The sequence below is a fragment of the Parasteatoda tepidariorum genome, chromosome 3 (genome assembly GCF_982258835.1).
Source record: "Parasteatoda tepidariorum strain Cologne lab strain chromosome 3, Ptep-v5.0, whole genome shotgun sequence".
Classification (NCBI taxonomy): domain Eukaryota; kingdom Metazoa; phylum Arthropoda; class Arachnida; order Araneae; family Theridiidae; genus Parasteatoda; species Parasteatoda tepidariorum.
Window position 1 is genome coordinate 75,550,611 of NC_141757.1, and position 18,920 is coordinate 75,569,530.

The 18,920-nt window shown below is 27.7% G+C and overlaps 1 protein-coding gene across 2 annotated transcripts in view; it reads right to left on the bottom strand.

Annotated features, from left to right (window-relative positions):
- The window catches only part of trx (histone lysine N-methyltransferase trithorax), a 98,406-nt gene that overhangs the window by 49,468 nt on the left and 30,018 nt on the right, over positions 1-18,920 (bottom strand). For both annotated transcript variants that reach the window (XM_043045014.3, XM_043045008.3), the window contains exons 7-13: positions 17,703-18,102; positions 9,636-9,683; positions 6,348-7,122; positions 5,185-5,289; positions 2,673-2,783; positions 1,433-1,570; positions 591-683 (exon numbers count right to left, since the gene is read on the bottom strand). In XM_043045014.3, coding sequence (XP_042900948.2) covers positions 591-683; positions 1,433-1,570; positions 2,673-2,783; positions 5,185-5,289; positions 6,348-7,122; positions 9,636-9,683; positions 17,703-18,102 — 1,670 coding nt within the window. The remainder of the gene's footprint in view (positions 1-590; positions 684-1,432; positions 1,571-2,672; positions 2,784-5,184; positions 5,290-6,347; positions 7,123-9,635; positions 9,684-17,702; positions 18,103-18,920) is intronic.

Consider the following 18,920-nt stretch of genomic DNA (forward strand, 5'->3'; position numbering starts at 1 on the left):
ACGTAAAACAATACATATATATGTCGTTGCACAAGGACAACGGTTTTTGAATAAAAATTTTATAACAATAATGCAAAACAAAGACAGGTTTTGTTCAGCATCAATAAACATATTTTTGAATTGTAAATCAATGATCAAATCCTGCACTGTCAATAAGTAAAAAAATAATATGATAAATTGGCTTCATTTTGTCACCAACCAAGCCAAAATAAATATTTAATGCTGCCAGGGTGGCTCACTAATTCAGTTGGCAGAAATAGAAAAAAAATCAGTTAGAAACTTAGCTACAAATGCTTAATTTTGTCTTAAAAGCAAAAATAAATTTCAAGTTGCCTCACACTAAAACTGTTATTGGAAACTATGAGAAACTTAAAATATATCAGTAGAAACTCATAATCTATAAACCTACTATAAAATTCAGAGTAGTTAGCAACTATGACCTAACTTTTTTTTTTTAACACAAAAGAATCAAAATTATAATGTTGACAAGAGTTAACTTTTATACATCATAACTAAAACTTTTTCTAACATTCAAAAATTTGTTCATAGGAAAATGTAAAAAAAAAAAAGATAACGCCCAACATACATACCCATATGCGTTTTTTTCTGGAAGGCTTTGTTGGATAATGCGGAGTTAAACAATCAGAGTGGTAAGTATTTTGACATTTCTTGCACTTTAGGAGCTAAAAGAAAAGAAAAAAACCCCGTTAATTATAAAAAAAGTATATTACAAACATCTTTATAAAAGTTTTAGCTACATTGACAATTATCAACCATTTTAAGTAAATGAAACGTAGACTATCTAAAAAAGGGTTACATAACATAACTACATAAACAGACAAAAAGAGAATGTTAGTTATCTGTTAATTTTTTTCCCCTCTGTATTTCACATTGAAAACTGACATGAAGTTGAGTTATTTACTGTAAGCTTTATTTTGGCCAAGTTTCCTTATTTATTAAATTAGTGATGCTAGAAAAGAAATGTAAAATAAGAAGTTAATTTGGATGTTGTAGCTGTTATTACTCATGTTTAGTCAAAAACATTATTTCAAGTGTTAAAATCTATTTCTCATTAAGTTTGTCACATTTCCCCCCCTCAGTTTACTTCATTTTACTATCAAAACATCAAATTTTAGCATAAATACAATTTCACAACCTCTCAGAATAGACATTTGCATTAACAGTTATCAAAAATGTCTGCAAGTTTTTCTCACAAATATATACTGTAATTTTTGAGCAAAAAATTGAAGGATTATAATTTTTTTTTAAAATTTTCAAATCTGTATTAAAGAACATGCTTGATAACAAGAGATTTAATGACATAAAAATAAAACATCATTTTTACTCTTTTGGTTAGGTAAAATCCTATAACTTAACTTAAAACTTAATTGGCCAAAACCAAAATAATGATAAAAAAACAAAACAAACATACATTGCTTTTTAAGCCACAAACAGCACAGGATTGACATCTTTTGCAACACCAGTTTTCAATATTTTCTTCATGTGGCACATCATTTTCAGGAAGACAAAAGGTATGGTATGGTTCACAGCATAATACACAGAAAATTAACTGAAATGACAAGAAATGCATATAATAGTTAATCATTTCAAAGAACATACATTTAAAATACATAGCTGCTAACATGGAGAGGAAAAAATCCAGTAGATTTTACGAAATACAAATTTCATGATAATTGTTGCAAAGCATGCTAAATATTTTACACATTGGGAATTTTAGCGATTTTTATATTCATAATTTTGAATAGTAATAGGCATTTAATTCATCAAAGATAGTTAGCTGAATTTCATAAATGAGGCTTGCTTTATTATGTACTAGTGACACTAATTTAAATATTCAAGCAAGCAATAATCTGCACAAAAATTCTATTTCAACAGGGATTTTTTTAAGGAAACTTACTCAATTTTAGAGAATTTTCCAAAATCAGGGGTCTGTCCAGACATTTTGTGAAAGGTCCGTTTTTGTAAAGTTGTGAAAAAATTACTCATAATTCGTAAATATAAAATAAGCGTTAAGTCACATTCTTTCAACCAGGGTCCTGTTTTGTGAATTTGTGCAAATAGGGTCCTGTTATTGCAATAAACTTTTTCAAGGAGTTTTTAAATTGTAAAGATATATGAGATTATGCTCAACACTGTAAAATTATAACAAAAAAATAATTAACAGCAATTGATGCAACATACAAATATTTGGTATTTAGCCTATACTGCTGATCGCTGAATATTCATTTCGGACGAATAAAGGAAGAAGCGTTTGTGGTACTAAAACTTAGTTCGTTTACATCCGTCTTTCTTCCGCCCAGGGAAGGGTTTATTCGATTTACAAAACAATAATGAAGGTAAACAAATTTGTGAAGGGTCCGATTAAAAGATAAATTATTTTGTGAAGGGTCCGTTTTTAGTTAAAATATTTTGCGAAAGGTCTGTTTTTATGAAAAGATATAATGGACACAAATTTCTTCTAAACAGACCCTTGAAAATGTACAAAAACTAGAATTTTTTATCAAACCAGCAAAAACTCAGTAGTCTACTGGAAAATCCAGTAGAGTTGGCAGCTATGAAAATATATTTAGTAAATTAAACAATAAAAAAAATAAAAAAATAATTAGATGAGGACTTATTAAGTCAACATTTTAGATTTCTATAACTCTTACCTTTTCTTGTCCTGCACTTCCACATAAATAACAGACACAAGGCAAAGGTACTTGCTGAGATGTTATTAGAGCAAATCCTTGAGAAGATATCCTTTCGAAATCATAATCTTCCTATAAAACAAAACATAAGCACTAAAGTAGTTATTTCATAAAAAGTATATACAGTAGAGTGCCGATTATCCGAACTACTCAGGACCGAACATGGTTCGGATAATTGGAAAGTTGTTTAAAATCTAGTGTAAATGATTATTATTTGTGCACTAACTTCCTTACACACTTTTTCTAGGCTTAGGACTGGTAGTACTATCTAAAATAGCTCTGGCGTGTTTAAAAGTTGCTTTTTTTTCAATTTTTAAATATTTTTTTAAAACTTTTTCTTTCATTTTAAATTATTTTTATCATATTTCAGCTTTTTATAATTTTTTTTTTATCAATTGCATATTTTACCACATTATATTTATTTTCCATTGCAAAAGAAATCCATCAAAGACTTTTTCAAAGAAGATGCTCTTTTTCGAGCAGCCATATCCCTTATGCTTTTTAAATAAATCAACTGAACTGGATCAACATCATTTTGACGTTTTAGCCAATTCATTGCAATATCTAATGAATTGCATGCTTCTATATGAGAAGGTCCACTATCTTGAATTTGATCACCTACCTCTTCGTCTGTGGAGTTCCGATTTTCATTCAAAATTTCAGCAACAATTTCATCATTATTTAAAATTTGAAATCGTGGGTCATTTTCAGTGTCTCGAACCAATCTTCTATTTCTTCTGCTGTATAACTTGGCATCTTTTCATCGGGAAGATCTACTGGTTCAGGAACTTCAATTTCGTTGATTTTTTTAAGAATTTTATTCCAAGATTTCACAGTAATCACTAATCATTAACCATAAGTGACAAGTACCCATCCCCCAATTGTAGAACTTGAGCACATATCCATTCATAAACTCCTTCCTCATTTCAACCATTGTAGTCTGTCAATATGAAGCTCACGTTCTTGGAAGATAATTTTCAGTTGAAGAGGGCTAAAGGGGTATGTAGGTTTAACTGTATAACAATATATGTATGTATTGGCCACTGTAAGAAAACTGCTAAAAAAGGTTGTAAATTAAATATGATCTTCAGATGTAGTAGATATTATTTATTCTTCTAAATTTAGAAAATTAGATAAGTTAAAAAGTATTTTAAATTTTAAAAAAAAAAGAAAAAAGAGAGAGAGAGTGAGAAGAAGAAGCGAATTCAGACATGGTTCGGATAATTGGACGTTCGGATAATCGGCGCTCTACTGTACAATCAAAACTATATGTATTATACCCTTTTATATGGTCCTTTTAAAAAATAATATACTTAAAACTGTTTGGGGAACATTATTATATACTGGGGTCATTTGAAAAAAAAAAAAAAAACACTTAGAAGGAAAACTTGCAAATTATGCCATACGTTTTTAAATTTGTTATTTCTTTTACCAGGGTAACAGACACGGCAGAAAAGCATTAACGTTAAATCCTTTAATTTAAAAAAGTTTTTGAGAAGGTACCAATATTGGTTGATCCTTAAATTAGAATAATTTTAATAAATCATATCATTCACTATTTTTGAGCTCTTTCATAAAGTACAGCTTTTTTTTTTTTTTTTTTTAAATAAAATTGCAAAAAATCAAGTCTCTTAACCCTAATTTAAAAAAAAAAAAATGGTTTCTCACTTTTAATGTGAAGAGTTTAAATAAAAAAGCAAATTTATATTTATGAGTCAAAATCATTGCATAGTTGTAGCAATAAAATGTTAAAATATTTTTTTAGAAAGATTTTTAAAAGAATATTACTGAAATCTGAAAAATAACAAAGACTTACTTTTGATGAGTGAAGGTGCAATCATTTGAACATATTGTTGTTTTCAAATAAAGAGCTTAGTGCATGAAGCAGGTAAGTGAAACTTTCTGTGGTATTTTTTAATCAGGGAAAAAAAATAGCAATGTGGTAGCATCAATATGGGTATGTTTAAGGTAACAGAATTGCTTATGCCTTCACATAACTCAGTCACATTTAGCAACTCTTCACATAACTCATTCACATTTAGCAACTGTCACTTACCTGGTTCATCTACTAAGCTCTTCAAATACTTCAATTGAATCAATGAGTAGAAAAAGTCACCTCTATAAGCAATCCATTGTAGATAACCTGTTTCTGAACTAATCAGTTCAATTGCTTATTAGATGAAAAAAAAAAAAAAATGCATAAAAAATTTCTGAGGTTATAAGTTAAAAACCAATATTTAGCTTGGGTTGCTATATTTCAAATCAAGAAAATAAATCATTGAAAATTTTATAATGAAGTGGAGGGGGGGTTGACAAATATTACCTTTCCATTATTTCTTTTTAAACTTTTTTAAAGAATATAGTCTTTTTATTTAAGTGGTCTTTCATTGAGGAAAAAAATTTGAGCTTATGACATATTCATTCACAGTAAGAAAATTCAATAAAAAAAGTTACAAATACAATTTTTAATTACCCAATAATCAGCATAAATGAAATGTTTTTTGTAATTATCTTCATTCCCATCATCATCTTCGTCATTGCTATCTTGATCTCCAGAGCCAGCCGAGCCATACTGATCCTAAAATGGTAGAAACAATTATACTGTTTACAGCAAAATGACATATTTAGTTCATGTAGAGTACTTCAAATTTCCATGAAACTACAAGAGCATGAAACTACAAAAATAATTGGATTTGTTTTAGTTTGGGCTGTCTCGGTATGATGCATTTAAAAGAACTGCAATAATTTTGTAAAATCTAGATTAAGATATTTTACAATCACAATGGTTTAAATAGGATTTTACTATTTTGCAAAACTTGAAATTTGCACACACATTAAATGGTTAGTTATTTTAGTCTATCAAAATGGCTTATTGATAAATGTTTGAAACGCATTCCTTTGTAACCACTAAAATGAATGTTGTAGATAAAATTTTTTTATGATTAATTAATGCAGTAGTATCAATAATTTGTGGTAAATAGACTAACCTATCTCGAAGTATCAAATTCATAAAATATAACAAATAAATGAAAATGGAGCAATTTTTAAATTTCATTTTACTACACTCAAACGAAAAGTGTTTAATGACCCAGCTTATTTAATACACATTGTCTTTCCCAATAGTCTGCAAAATTAGAACATTTTTTGTTGTCAGGACTAATTTTTAGGAACCAGCCATTAATGAAATGGAAAGAAACATTTAAGTTTTTTGCTGTTATGTAAAATCATACTAAAACATTGGACATCAGCTATGATATTTTAAGCACTAAGAGGACTAAGGATTAAAATGTTAATAAGGGGCTTCATTCCAAAAAATTGACTATGGAGGAAAAAGAGGACCACTTGGATGTTTTTAGTTCATGTTTGTACTTGCAGCTTTCATTTTTTAAATTTTCGGTTGACTCGGGTTTAAAACATTCTGATTTAGTTAATCTTGTCCTTATGTTATAACCACAAGCAAGTTTTAATATATTTAATAATTTTAAGTTATTCAATGTTTAGATTACAATTCTTTTATGAGATTGTTCTAAAAAGGTGGCATCTCCACTGCCATTTAAGAGATTTTGCCTTTTAGCTTTAGACGGCAGTACATTATCATATATTATGTTTTTAGTAAAAAACATATTGTAAAATTACCTGATCCTGATTATATTGCGATTGCTGACGATTATTGCTGTTACGTCTTGAGTTAGGATTTCGACATCCTCCATTATTGGAAGAATAAGAAACATTACTTTCATTAGTACCCATTGCAGCCTCATACATCAATGAAGGAGTATAACTTGCATTTTTCAATTGAATAATACTTGACGAGTTCTCGTACAAAATAGTGTCTCCATTTTCTTTGTTTACTATAGTACCATTACAGAGTTTCTTTTCATTTGTCTCAGGAAGACCACAATGTACCAACTCTCCAAAATCAGACTCACTCCTAAATTCTTCATTGAAGAAAGATACTGGATTTGTGACTTGAAAAACTGGGTTGGTGACAACATTGACATCAGAGCAGTCAACATTTTGAGTAACATCTGGACCTAATGTCGAGTTATGCAGAAATGGTGTTTTAATATTGTTGTCACATAAAGTACTGGTTTGAGATAAACTTAAATTGTCACTACTGCTGCTGGAAGAGCTACTGCTACTCCCACTAGAGCTACTACTGCTGCTGCCAGAGCTACCAGAACTGGAGCTAGTTGAAGAGGAGCTACAACTTGATCCACAACTACTATTGTCAGGGCTAGTTGGGGAGCTAGATGATGATGTAAGCATTAGACCTATTCCAGACGGTCCATCACCTCCGAAGTTTGAATGATCACCAGATAGTTTATCTTTACTTGTACCTTCAACTATTGGTTGCTTAGGGCCTTTCCTTTCAGATGCTGGTAAAACCGGACGTAAACAGCGGCGATACCTAAGGAAAAGGGAAAAAAAATTACAATGCAAATTTAATGGATTCATACATTAAACATAATTGCAACAAGATAGCAGTCCAACCGTTTTTTTTTTGTTAACTATATAAACATATAAGCTATAGCAGGGGTTTCCAACTGGTGGCTCGGGGGCAGACGCAGCCTTTTTTGCGGCCCGCAAACTAAAATATATTAGCTGTCATTTTTTGTGAACAATTTCCGTAAAAAATCTATATGGGTTTAAAATACTTTTCTCGTTAATAATAACCTAATTTCTTCGTTTCTGTGAAATTTAACATACCAATGGTGCAAAACAATTTATTTCTCAGGTTTTACATCCAAGAAAATATTTATTCAAATACAAAAATAATTGTGTATGTTGCTCTTTTTTATTTCATTTTTTTTGTATTTTGTGAACATAATTTAGCAAGCGTGTATTAGAAATTTTCTCGAAGAAATCCTCCCATTTAACTTTTTGAAACCACTCATTTAGGACGAAAATATTTTCACACACGTTTGTAAATTTTAAATGTAAATATCTATTCTCTGGTGGTTGCAGCAGACAAACCTCAACTTTACCATTGAATATTTTGTGTGCTACTATGTAAGTTTTAATACTAACCTTTTTAAAGTTTTATATCTTAACAATTAGATATCTGTTGCACATAAATTGTTTAACACATAGGTGTACATTAAAGTTATTGTAGCCCAAATTTTTATTATTTATTGAATATTTTTAAAAATATTATTAATAACAATTAAATACTTTTGTTTTGTACAACTTGGTAAAAATCTGACAGTAATATTTAATGTTCCTTCAAACATTAAAAAGTCTTACATAAAATTTTGACAAAGTTGCAGCCCACCATTTGATTTGTGTATTTAATTGTGGCCCCCGGCCTGATGTAAGTTGGAAACCCCTGAGCTATAGCATTGCAGCAGTTTTCAGACTTTACTAGTTTATTGTATCATATTAAATTAATAAACTAGAACAATTTGCAGGGGTAGCAGCAAAGTTTTTTAAAATTTTAGGAACTTTTTTCAAAAAATTTTAGGTAAATTTTAGGGGTAATATGATTTTGCTAGGATAAAAACAGATCACACGGTAATTTATTACATAACAGAAGATTATTACAATTCATCCACAAATATCATAAATAATTGCAAGCCATAAAATAAAGCTCTGAAATTTATTAAGTCAAGAATGAAATCTCTAAAGTGTAAAAATTAAATTTCAACTTTACATATTACCTATCAGAAATTAAGTGCATAATTCAGGAACAGGCAAAAGTCAGAATAAATCAAGAGAAAAAATAAATTAACACCAACTTGGATTTTTATTTAATTTTTACCTTCTTAATCAAAACTTTATGATTACCTTTGCCTTATTTTATTAAGAAAAACTATTGTGTGATATTATTAGATTTCAAATCAGCAATTTATATTAGAAGTTAGAGAAAAATAAATTAATCATGATCATTTTTCTAAAATATTCTTGATATGATTTGTGAGATTCTTTTACTGCCCTCAATAGTGTTGTAGTGATCTTCAACACTCTTCCATAATTTTGAATGGTATCTTTGATTAGTCTAAGAGACATAATAGTATTCTCATGGTGACTCACATTAAGCATTGCTTTATTTATCGAAAAACCTCTCTCAGGATCAGAATTCCCATGTGGCAAAATTAAAACAGTTTTAATTAATGTAATTAAATTCTTATATTTTAGATTATTGCTTTTTTATTTATATTTAGCCTATAACTCTAATTTTTTAGGAACACCAACAAAATTTTATAAGATTTTTAGGAATTTTAGGGTTTGCACATACTTTTAGGAATTTTATGAATTTTAGGGGGAATGCAACCCCTGAATTTGTATAATACATTGGCAGTTGGTGCAAGATGGTAATTTAGTTAATACTTAAAATTAGTAAAAATTTAACCAACTTTTCCTTGCAATATGGTCTATAAAAACTAGGGACAGCAAGTTTCTTCCACACTTGAAAAAACTGTGGAAAAAACTGCATCGATGGAAACTCCTTTTTAAAAAAAAAAAACCATTAAACAAAATCATTAAAATTTTTTTTTTTTTGCTGTTCATAATTGCAATATAGTTTAATTAATGTATCAATTTAAATTTGTACAAAACATTTTAAAAAAGTGAAAATTACAAAGCAAGATAAATAAAGGTAATGAATTTCTTAAGAAAGATAGAAATTAAAAATTTTTAAAAAATAATTAACAAGAAAATAATTATTATTTTTTTTTTTAGGGAAAAAAAAAGAGATGTGAAAAACTTAACTTTCTGGTAGAGTATTAAATTCAATTTGTTTACTTGTAATCTAATAATACTTATTGTTAACAACTGTGCAGTCACTTTTATTTTCTTTAATTTTGTCTGGTTTCTCCCAGTGCTTCGGAAGAGATGGGTTTCTTCCAGCAGAAAGACAAAAAACTATATTAGTAAAATAGACAAAAACTATATTAGTAAAATAAAAACTGAAAAGAAACTTACATGCAAGCTTGCTTTATTGTGTCTGGTCCACCAAACTTTTTCTTATCTCTGTAAAGAAAAATGGTTTACTTTAAGAGTATTGTAAACTGTCTTGAAACAAAATTAGCAAAGCATTCAGTTATAGTTTAAAATTTTTCTCTATTAACTACACAAAAATCCTGCACACTGGAAGTTTTTTAAAAATAAAATGGTTTTGCACATAAAAAAAAAAGTAGAAGCACAGATTAAAAATGAATTTCACCTAACTAAAAAAAGAATAGTAATTAGTTATATTTACATTCAGAAAATAAGAACTGGTATAAGTTTTATGTAATAAATCTTTCACAAAAATATTCAAGTTAGCATGATTACTTAAATACAATATGGAATTAATGCAAATTTTTTTCCCAAAGTTTTTACCTTTCTTTATTCTGAAATGTAACAATACCCATATAACAATTCAACCCTGTAAGTTACTGACAAGCTTCATATTTTCTTTTGTCACACAGTAAAGCAGCCAGAAAATTCTAGAACTAAACTTCACAGTTGGAAGAATCTAGAACTGAAGCTCTAATGATTTGATAAAAATTTATAGTTTAATTTCACTTAAAAAGTTGGGGAAACTAATCAATATATGTTTAACTCATGACATACATAATTTTTCCTCTTTTTCTTAAAAAATTTAAGAATAAATATTTATGATCCTTTAAGTATTGTTTAATTAGTACTTAAGGTACTTCTCAAGATGTATAAAGTACAAAAATATATATATGCATATAAATATTTCCTTTCAGTATAACTAAAAATTCTACACGTGATTTTTAATTGAAAATTATTACAATCTTTCGGTACTACTGTAAGACTATTTAAAAACTACATTGTGGATTCAATAATTATGAAAGTTGAAAAAAAGGCATCACTTTCCTAAGAAATTTTTTTAAATTAAAATAGCTGTTTCAATTAATTTTAAAAAGACAAAACAAAAAATAGATGAATTAGAATAAAGGATATGAGTAATAAAATGACTATTGAATTAATTAAGCGTTATATATCATACTATAAAACATATCCTAGTCAAGACAGCCTTTTCATAACCAAGATTAATATTACAATTGTAATAAATAAAAAGCATTTAAACAGTAAAATTAGAAATCACTAATATATTAAATTAACAATTTTTATACAGTTAAATATTTAATGATTACATAGCATACACTTATATTCATTTTTAAATCCTGAATTAAATTTAAAAAATGTATCTGAGTACGGGAACGTTTTTTTTTTTTTTTTTGGTTAATTTTAGTATAACTATTAAACTAAGTGATTTTTCTAAGTAAAATTCTTTTATTTTTAAGGAACTTACAGTAAAAACAAGTTTTATAAATTTGAGATCATGGTAGCGTTTCTGAACATTTAAGAAATATGACATAGTTAATGCCTAGAAATTGAGTAATATGTATGTAGTGGAAAAAATAGATATTCAAACGAGTTGTTCTATAGGTTAGATGAAATAGATAATGCAAGACTTTTTAGTTAACTGTAGAGATTCATTATCTTGCCAAAATATTTATAACTTCCAAGCACGGAAAGGAATAAATCCAATTTTATAAATATCATTCTAACTATCAGGTACTATTTTTAAGCTAAATTTTTTTTTCTTATAAAGTGATAATTTAACCAATAGATTTGAATTCAACCACAGATCTGAGACAAGGTCTTTAATTAAAAGAGAATATGATCTCATAAGAAAAAAAATTCTACAATTGACTTCTGGTAAAATATGTGAGGATAAACATGAAGGATTAGAACAATTAAAATAAGCAAGATCAACATTGATATAACAATAAAAATCTAATGATTGAGATAATTATTAAGAAAATGACTCTGAAAAAAGTATTAAGATTATTAGACAGAAATCAAGGAGGGTCGAGACGAAAAGAGCACACAGAAGACAGCTTGAAATTATTTAGAATTGCAAACTACAATGGAAAAAAAAAACATAAGAAAAGAAGGATCCAAAATATTGAAGATCAAGACTCCACAAGGGTTGTAGAATATAGCTATAGGTAAAAATAGCTGTTATATTTTAAATGCGGAAAATGTTTGGGATATTTTTATAGTAAAGGATTTCAATACATAATGTATTAATAATATTTATAATATTTCTGAAAGGCAAATGATATTTAAGTCACTTTAGACAGTTGTAATATATCTTAAAAGTTTTGAATTATATGAATTTTTTTAAAAAAAATATTTAAAAAGGGAAAGTAAAAGCTTCAATTAATAACTAAAACTGAGACTTATTTTATTATTTAACAGCAATATGTTTAAATACTCAAACAATTAACTGTAAAAAAGTCTATCTTGGTAATTTTTAGAAACTCTCAATTTTGAGAAATATATACATATATTTTAAAAAAATGGAACTTTCAATTAGATTAATATCAACTAGCAAATGTTCATTAGTAGGCTCATTATTTAATGCAGTTGCTATTAGTGTAGATTGAGATCAAATAAAAGAACCGTACATTTACATCTGAACATTAAGTTTATTTTCTAAGTAGAAATAACAAAACAAATGTATAAAAATATTTTGATTACCAATGCATGAAACAGTAAAAGTACATTAGACAAAACACAAAAATAAATTACAAATCGGTTATACATATAAAATACATTTATGCATGCATATAAAAATTTAGTTTATAAAAGTATAAAATAAATCATCTACAAATAACAAAAAAAATCTAGAGGAATAAAATTTAGAATATATAATGTAAAACAAGTTAATTAAAATACATCATAGAAAACAATTTTAATTTACTTTAAGGTATATTTATTTACAAAAATGAATAAGTTTGGAAACAAATAATGAAGAGAGATAACGAAAATATATACAAATGTAAAATAATAAAAAAATGACTTATTTAAAGTAAAGATAAACCGAATCTTAAAAAAAAAATTTATCATTGCACTTAAAATTTTGAAGATTTATAATGTTTTAAGATAATTAAACAATTGTATGACAAATTAAAATCAAATTTTCACATGATTTATTATACATAAAAAAAAATTATCTTCTACATTATATTTTTCTAACTTCGAAAAGAATAAAGAATTGATTGAATTAAATTGAATATAGGATTTAATGGCACAAGATCCAGAGAGGACATGCTGCGCCAAACACACGGTTTTATCGAATAGCATAAAGTATACAAATAACAAGTCATCTAATTGCAGGAGTACTCGAAACAAAAGGGATTTTTTTTCAGTTATTGTATAATTTTTTATTTAAATCAAAATACACACAGAAATTTAAATTATCTCCATCCTTTTAAGTAATCAAATCATATATTTTAAGTTAAATAAACAAAATGTATTTTTAAATGAATGCCAAACATAAAAAGATAATCAATTCATTGAAACAGATTCATTTTTCTAATGAAGAGTTAATGTCATGTAGGTTAAATATTTTACAATTTGGGAAGGTAACAAAATCTTCCCTTTAACAAAAAACAATATGACAAAAAAAGGGGGGGGGGGAAAGAAAAGCAGACTTATAAGTTAATAGAAAACAGATACATAATAAACTTGAGGAAAAAAAAGAAATTTAAGAAACTGGACAATAATTAACCTCTTTAAATGAAAAAGAAAATTTAAAATAAAACCTTGTTTGACGTTATAAAACTAATGACTATTTTTTTGTCTATATTAACATAAATAAGTGTATAACTAATAATTTAATAAGGTACTTCAATCTAATACCAGAAATAAATTTCTGAGTCATACCCCACAAAATTACACAAACACTATATTTAACAGCAACCTGAATGGATACTAAAAATCGAGCTGACTACACAAATAAAAGTTTAGTTAGCCACTGTTTCTTCAAAAATTAACATAGTTAAATAGTCGATTCACAATTCAAGTTAAGCTCATACAAAATCTAACAAATTTTAGATACTTGTAGATAGTAATATTATCAAAAGATTAATATCAAAAACTTCTATAAACATTTTAAGAACATTTGCAATAGCCAGTTGATGACCATTCAAGTTCTATTATTTTGAAATCAGCAGTATCGCCAACAAGGGATAAGAATTGCTTTCTACGCACCCTCCAGACCTATCAATCTGAAATTGGGTGGGCTTCAAGCCTAGTCACCACTGGAAAAATATTTTGAATTTTGTTAACATATAAACTAATTTTAATTTTTCAAAAAAGGGCAAATTTAAGTTACATATTATAAGTGAAGTATATCTTCTATGAGTAAAGAAGATATTGTAGTATAAAAAGATATATGCTATATCTAAAATATTTCCTTTAAGCTCTCCAGTTTAAATTTGCCACTTATTTGAGAGACACTACCAAAGATATTATGGAATATTATTTAGAATATAGATACAGTCAAATTTAGACAACCCATATTTAAATTGGTGATCAATTTGATAGTAATATGTGACCATATTTAATGGCATAGATTCTATTCAGTAAAGCTTGCATAAGGTTAGAAATGCGAGTTGGCTACTCAGATGAAGTAGTAAGCCACATTAAAAATTTACATAGTTGAACAGTTAATTCTCAATTCAAATTAGACTCTTGAAACAACATCTAACATAGATACTTGTAGATAGCATTATTATTAAAAGACTAACATAAAAAACTTCTACAAAAATTTTAAGTACTACCACAATACCCAGTTGATGACCATTCAAGCTCCACAATTTTGAGTTTAGCAGCATGACCGCCAAGGGTTAGCATTACTTTCCAGCACTTTTCACATGCCCTTCCCAGACCCATCAATTTGAAACTGGGTAGGTTTCTAACCTAGTCAAGGATTCATTCTAGGAGGGGATTTAAGGGGTGCCCCGCCCCGTATGCCCTTTTGATGAGGAATTTCCGTCCTGGTGTGCCCCCTCCAAAAAGATCCTACCTTCCTGCAAGAAAGAATTTTTTTGTTCTGTCCCCCCACTTAGTGATACTTTTCTTGAAATTAACTTGTCTTCCCTCTAGCTCAATAGCTACGGGTAAATGAGATTCTGAAATGCTCCCTTTCCCCCCTCTTTACTATTTCCACTTGAAGTTAGTAGTTTAAATAAGAGATCTTCCAAGAAGTTCCACCTATCAAGGAATGCAACCCCTCCTGCAGCTGTGTGAGTTCCTATTTTCTCCTTTTAGAAAAATTTCTTTTTCTTATTAATGGAAGTATTGCTTATTTTAAGAAACCATATTGCAATAGTGAAGGTCAGTAGACCCACCAAGAGTTTTCTTGGAAATAATTTCTTAAGGGAAGAAATCTTGTGCACAAAGCCTGTAGACAATTTTAGGGGTCAAACCAGGTCATTAAAAAAGTAATACATTCTCCTGTATCTTTTGGAGCTCTCCACCCCCTTCTGCTCAGCTTTATTCCTTTGAAGGAAGAAATAAATTTTTACCTTCGATTTCAAAAGTGGAGGGACTTAGACAATTAACTACGGAATAAAAAAGCTTTTTTATTCAAAAAAAGAAAACAAAAAAATATTAATTTTAAAATAAACTTTTTTTTTACAATGACAGAATATAATTCTTACAGTCATAATTAATAATAAGGGCCTTTCTGCTTTACTGTGCAGGTAAAGACCCGATTGTCCTTCATAGTTACCACATTTCTCTAAAAAAATCTTTCAGTAGGGAAGTGCTTATCAGGTGCTGCGCTTGGGGGAGAAAAAAAAAAAAAAGAAAAACAGAGATGAGTGTGCTCCGGAAAAAAATCTAGATTACCGGATTTTTCGTTAATTGCGATCCGGAGTTCAAAGGTCTAGAAGTTTCAAGTTATGTTTCATTACAAGTTATTTTAAGAATTTATAATGGCAAACGGTAATTTTTATTCCGTTCTTTTTTATATATCTTCGATATTTTTTAGAGACTAAATATATTTAATATACATACTAAGTCTTAAATTTAAGACTTTCTCATTCTTTGTTGGCAAGCTGCCAGGAGTATAAACAGATCTGTCTTTATTTTTTACTCTTTAAAATATCGCTTAGCACTAGCTTTCAATAGAATTTGTTTTAGCAGTCAATTTTTTCATTAATTTCTTTGTTTATACTATTACTAGTGTGTGCAAAGGTATGACTGCGCCTCATAAAGGTTGAATCAAGCATACAATTTATTTATAGATGAAGCATACTTAATTAAATTAATCGTTTATTATTATTATTTATTTATTTTCTTTCTTATTATTTTGTTCGACTGTTCATCCTAATTGACACTAGATAAGCTAATTTGAATAGGAAACTTTTTCATACATTTAAAATTTTTTTACTCATTAACTGAACAATATTAGGTTTTTATTTTGACACTATCACAAGTGCTGCGATAATCGATGACGACGACTCTGTGACATGTCCATACATTCCGAGTGATGTAATTATGTCGGTAAATTTAAATGCGAAACTTTCCTTCATTTAATTGTATTAAATTCATTTACAGCATTATAGCTGCATGCTTGTACCTTAAACATATCTAAAAATTTTTTTTAATAAGAAACAACAAGTCTTATTCAGAATTTGTTCTTTTTTCTTCTTCTGAATGATCACAATGCAGCTTTAATTTGGCCGTGTGTTTAAAATAGAACTAAATAAATTGATAGATTAAGAAATAGTTTTTTTCCTTCTTTAATAGTAACTCGTTTATTTGAGGATATCTTTCAACTGAGGTTTTCGATTCGATACTATCACAATTACCACGCCAATCGATAACTCTATGTCGTACTTTCTATATACTTAAATATGACACTTCTTGATTTTTAATTAAATTATTTTTCCTCTCTCGTTATTATAGAAATTTGGTCTTTATTTTGGCGCTTATAGCAATTTCGTTTATACTAATCATCAACTCGATACTAATCATCAATAGTTATTCTAATCATCAACTCGAGAACGAAAGACATATTTGAAAAATTTCAATTGTTTCCCCAGGTCTTTCAAAGGTATGTGTAAATTTTAAATATATTTTTAGTGAACTAAAAAATATTGAGATAAAGGAAAAAAAAAAAACTTTGTTTGACTTTCTCTCTTCTATTTTTTCAATTCAAACTGTAGCCTTTTTTCCTCAGAGAATCATAGTTACGCATTTAATAATAGTAACTGTGAAAAGTGATATAAGTAAACTTATACATAATTATTAATTTAAATTATGCAAAGAAGGCTAGTGTATCTGCCTTTTTTATAAAATACAATGCCCTTTTTAAAAACTTGCTGCCCTTTTTTTTTTTTTAAAGTATAGTGCCCTTTTCAATTTTTAGTACCCTGTCCTTTTTCTTAGTCTAGAATGAATCCTGACCTAGTCACCACCAGAAAAATACGTTATCATATGAATAAATACATAATTTGCAAGCAAGCAAAAAAAAAAAAAAAAAAAAAAAAAAAAGCAAGCAAGCTTAAGTTATATTTTATAAATGAAATATATCTTCGATGAGTGAAGAAGATATTGAATTACAAAAAGATACATGTAAAATGTCTAAAAATTTTCTTTAAGCTCTTCAGTTAAATTTTCCTTTATTCTGGAGACACTACCAATGATAATTAAGGAATATTATTTAGAATATAAATACAGTCAAAATTAGACAACCAATACTTTGGTGATAAATTTGACAGTAATAAATAACCACCTTTAATGGCTTGGATTTTAATCAGCAAAACGTGCACAACATTAGAAATGTAATAAAATTGTCTAAAATTATTTAGAAATAGTTTATTTTAGTATAAAGAACATAATTAAAAATGCACTTATTTAAGATTGGTGGAAACATTTTTAAAATAGTTTGTGAAATCTGAAATAGATCAGATTAATGCTCATAAAACAATCTCTATAACCAATTTTGAGAAATTCATACAAAGTTAGTTACATAATGCAAAAAATGTAGATACTTTTTCAAATTTAGCATTTTTCATCAGATTTTATATTTAAGAAAATCAAAGCAAAAAATGTCATTAATTAAAATAATAACATTTTAAAATGGATATAATATTTTAATATATAATAAAAGCATCTTTTATTTTTGTTCTCTTATCTATAAAGCTAGGCAAGAGAAAAGGTATAACTTACAAGCAATAAGCACACTTTCCACAGTCATCTGCCAGGCAGCCTTCACACTGTTTGCACCGAACTTTGCGTAACTTTCCAGTTCTCAACTTTTTAGTAGATGTTCTTTGAGACCTTTTGACTGATGTAGTTTTTACTGCACTTTTGTAGGAGAATTTCAGTGTCTTTTTCATTTCACTTCTTCTACCAAGTTTTAGGGATTTTTTAAAAGAATGTTTGTGTAAATGTTTCATAGATTTTTTTAATAACAGCTTTCTCCTTTTTTGTTCTTTCTGGAACAGTAGCGATGATTTTTTCAACAAATCTAAGTGCATCTGGTTTTTCAGCTTAACAGATTTGTGCGCTTTACGTTTATTTGGTTCTTTCTTTACTTTGACGGGAGAAACTTTCACTTCAGGAGCAACTAAACAAAAAAAAAAAAAATTAATGCTTAATTTAGATAGTTATAAAAATTTAAATATTAATAGTTTTATCTAACTTTAACCAACAGTTTATATGCTAATTATGGAAAAGGGGAAAAATGAAATCATGAGGAAAAGCCGCAGTTAATAAAAAATAAGAAGTGTTTGTGATGTAATTTTGTAATGTTTGAAAAGTCATACCAACATAGCATTGTCTGGGTACATAATATGCAAAATTTCAAATTACCTCATTGATTTTAATAATTTTTCACTAAGAGAAAAACTCTCACCAAGTTGACGATGTTTATATATATATATATATATATATATATATATATATATATATATATAAATTTTTTAAAGTTGAACAATGTTCAAAATATTGAACTTTTTTGTCCATTTTAAAGCCTGGATAATTTTGCATGGCAAGTTAATATTAGATATTTAAATTTCAGCCTTGCTTTGAAATAGAGCATTCCAACTTCTTTCACAAAAGGAGCCTTGGAAAACATCTTTAAAATTAAAAGAAAATAGCCTCACTAATCCTTTATATAGGATAGTTACATTTAAAACACTCTTTTGAAGTACTCTCATTTGCAACGCAAAATAAAAAAAAAACCACTCTTTGCATACTGGAATAAAAAGTTTCAATTTTAACTCGTATTTACTAAATAGCTGAAAATAATTGTCAGGAAAAAAGTTTAGCTAAAATATAAATTATTAAACTTTTTAAAATTTTTTTTTAAAGTTTTATCAAGAAAAAAATCATTAAAATCAATAATTTTCAATTTTGGCAACAATCTTTACAATGAACCTAAAC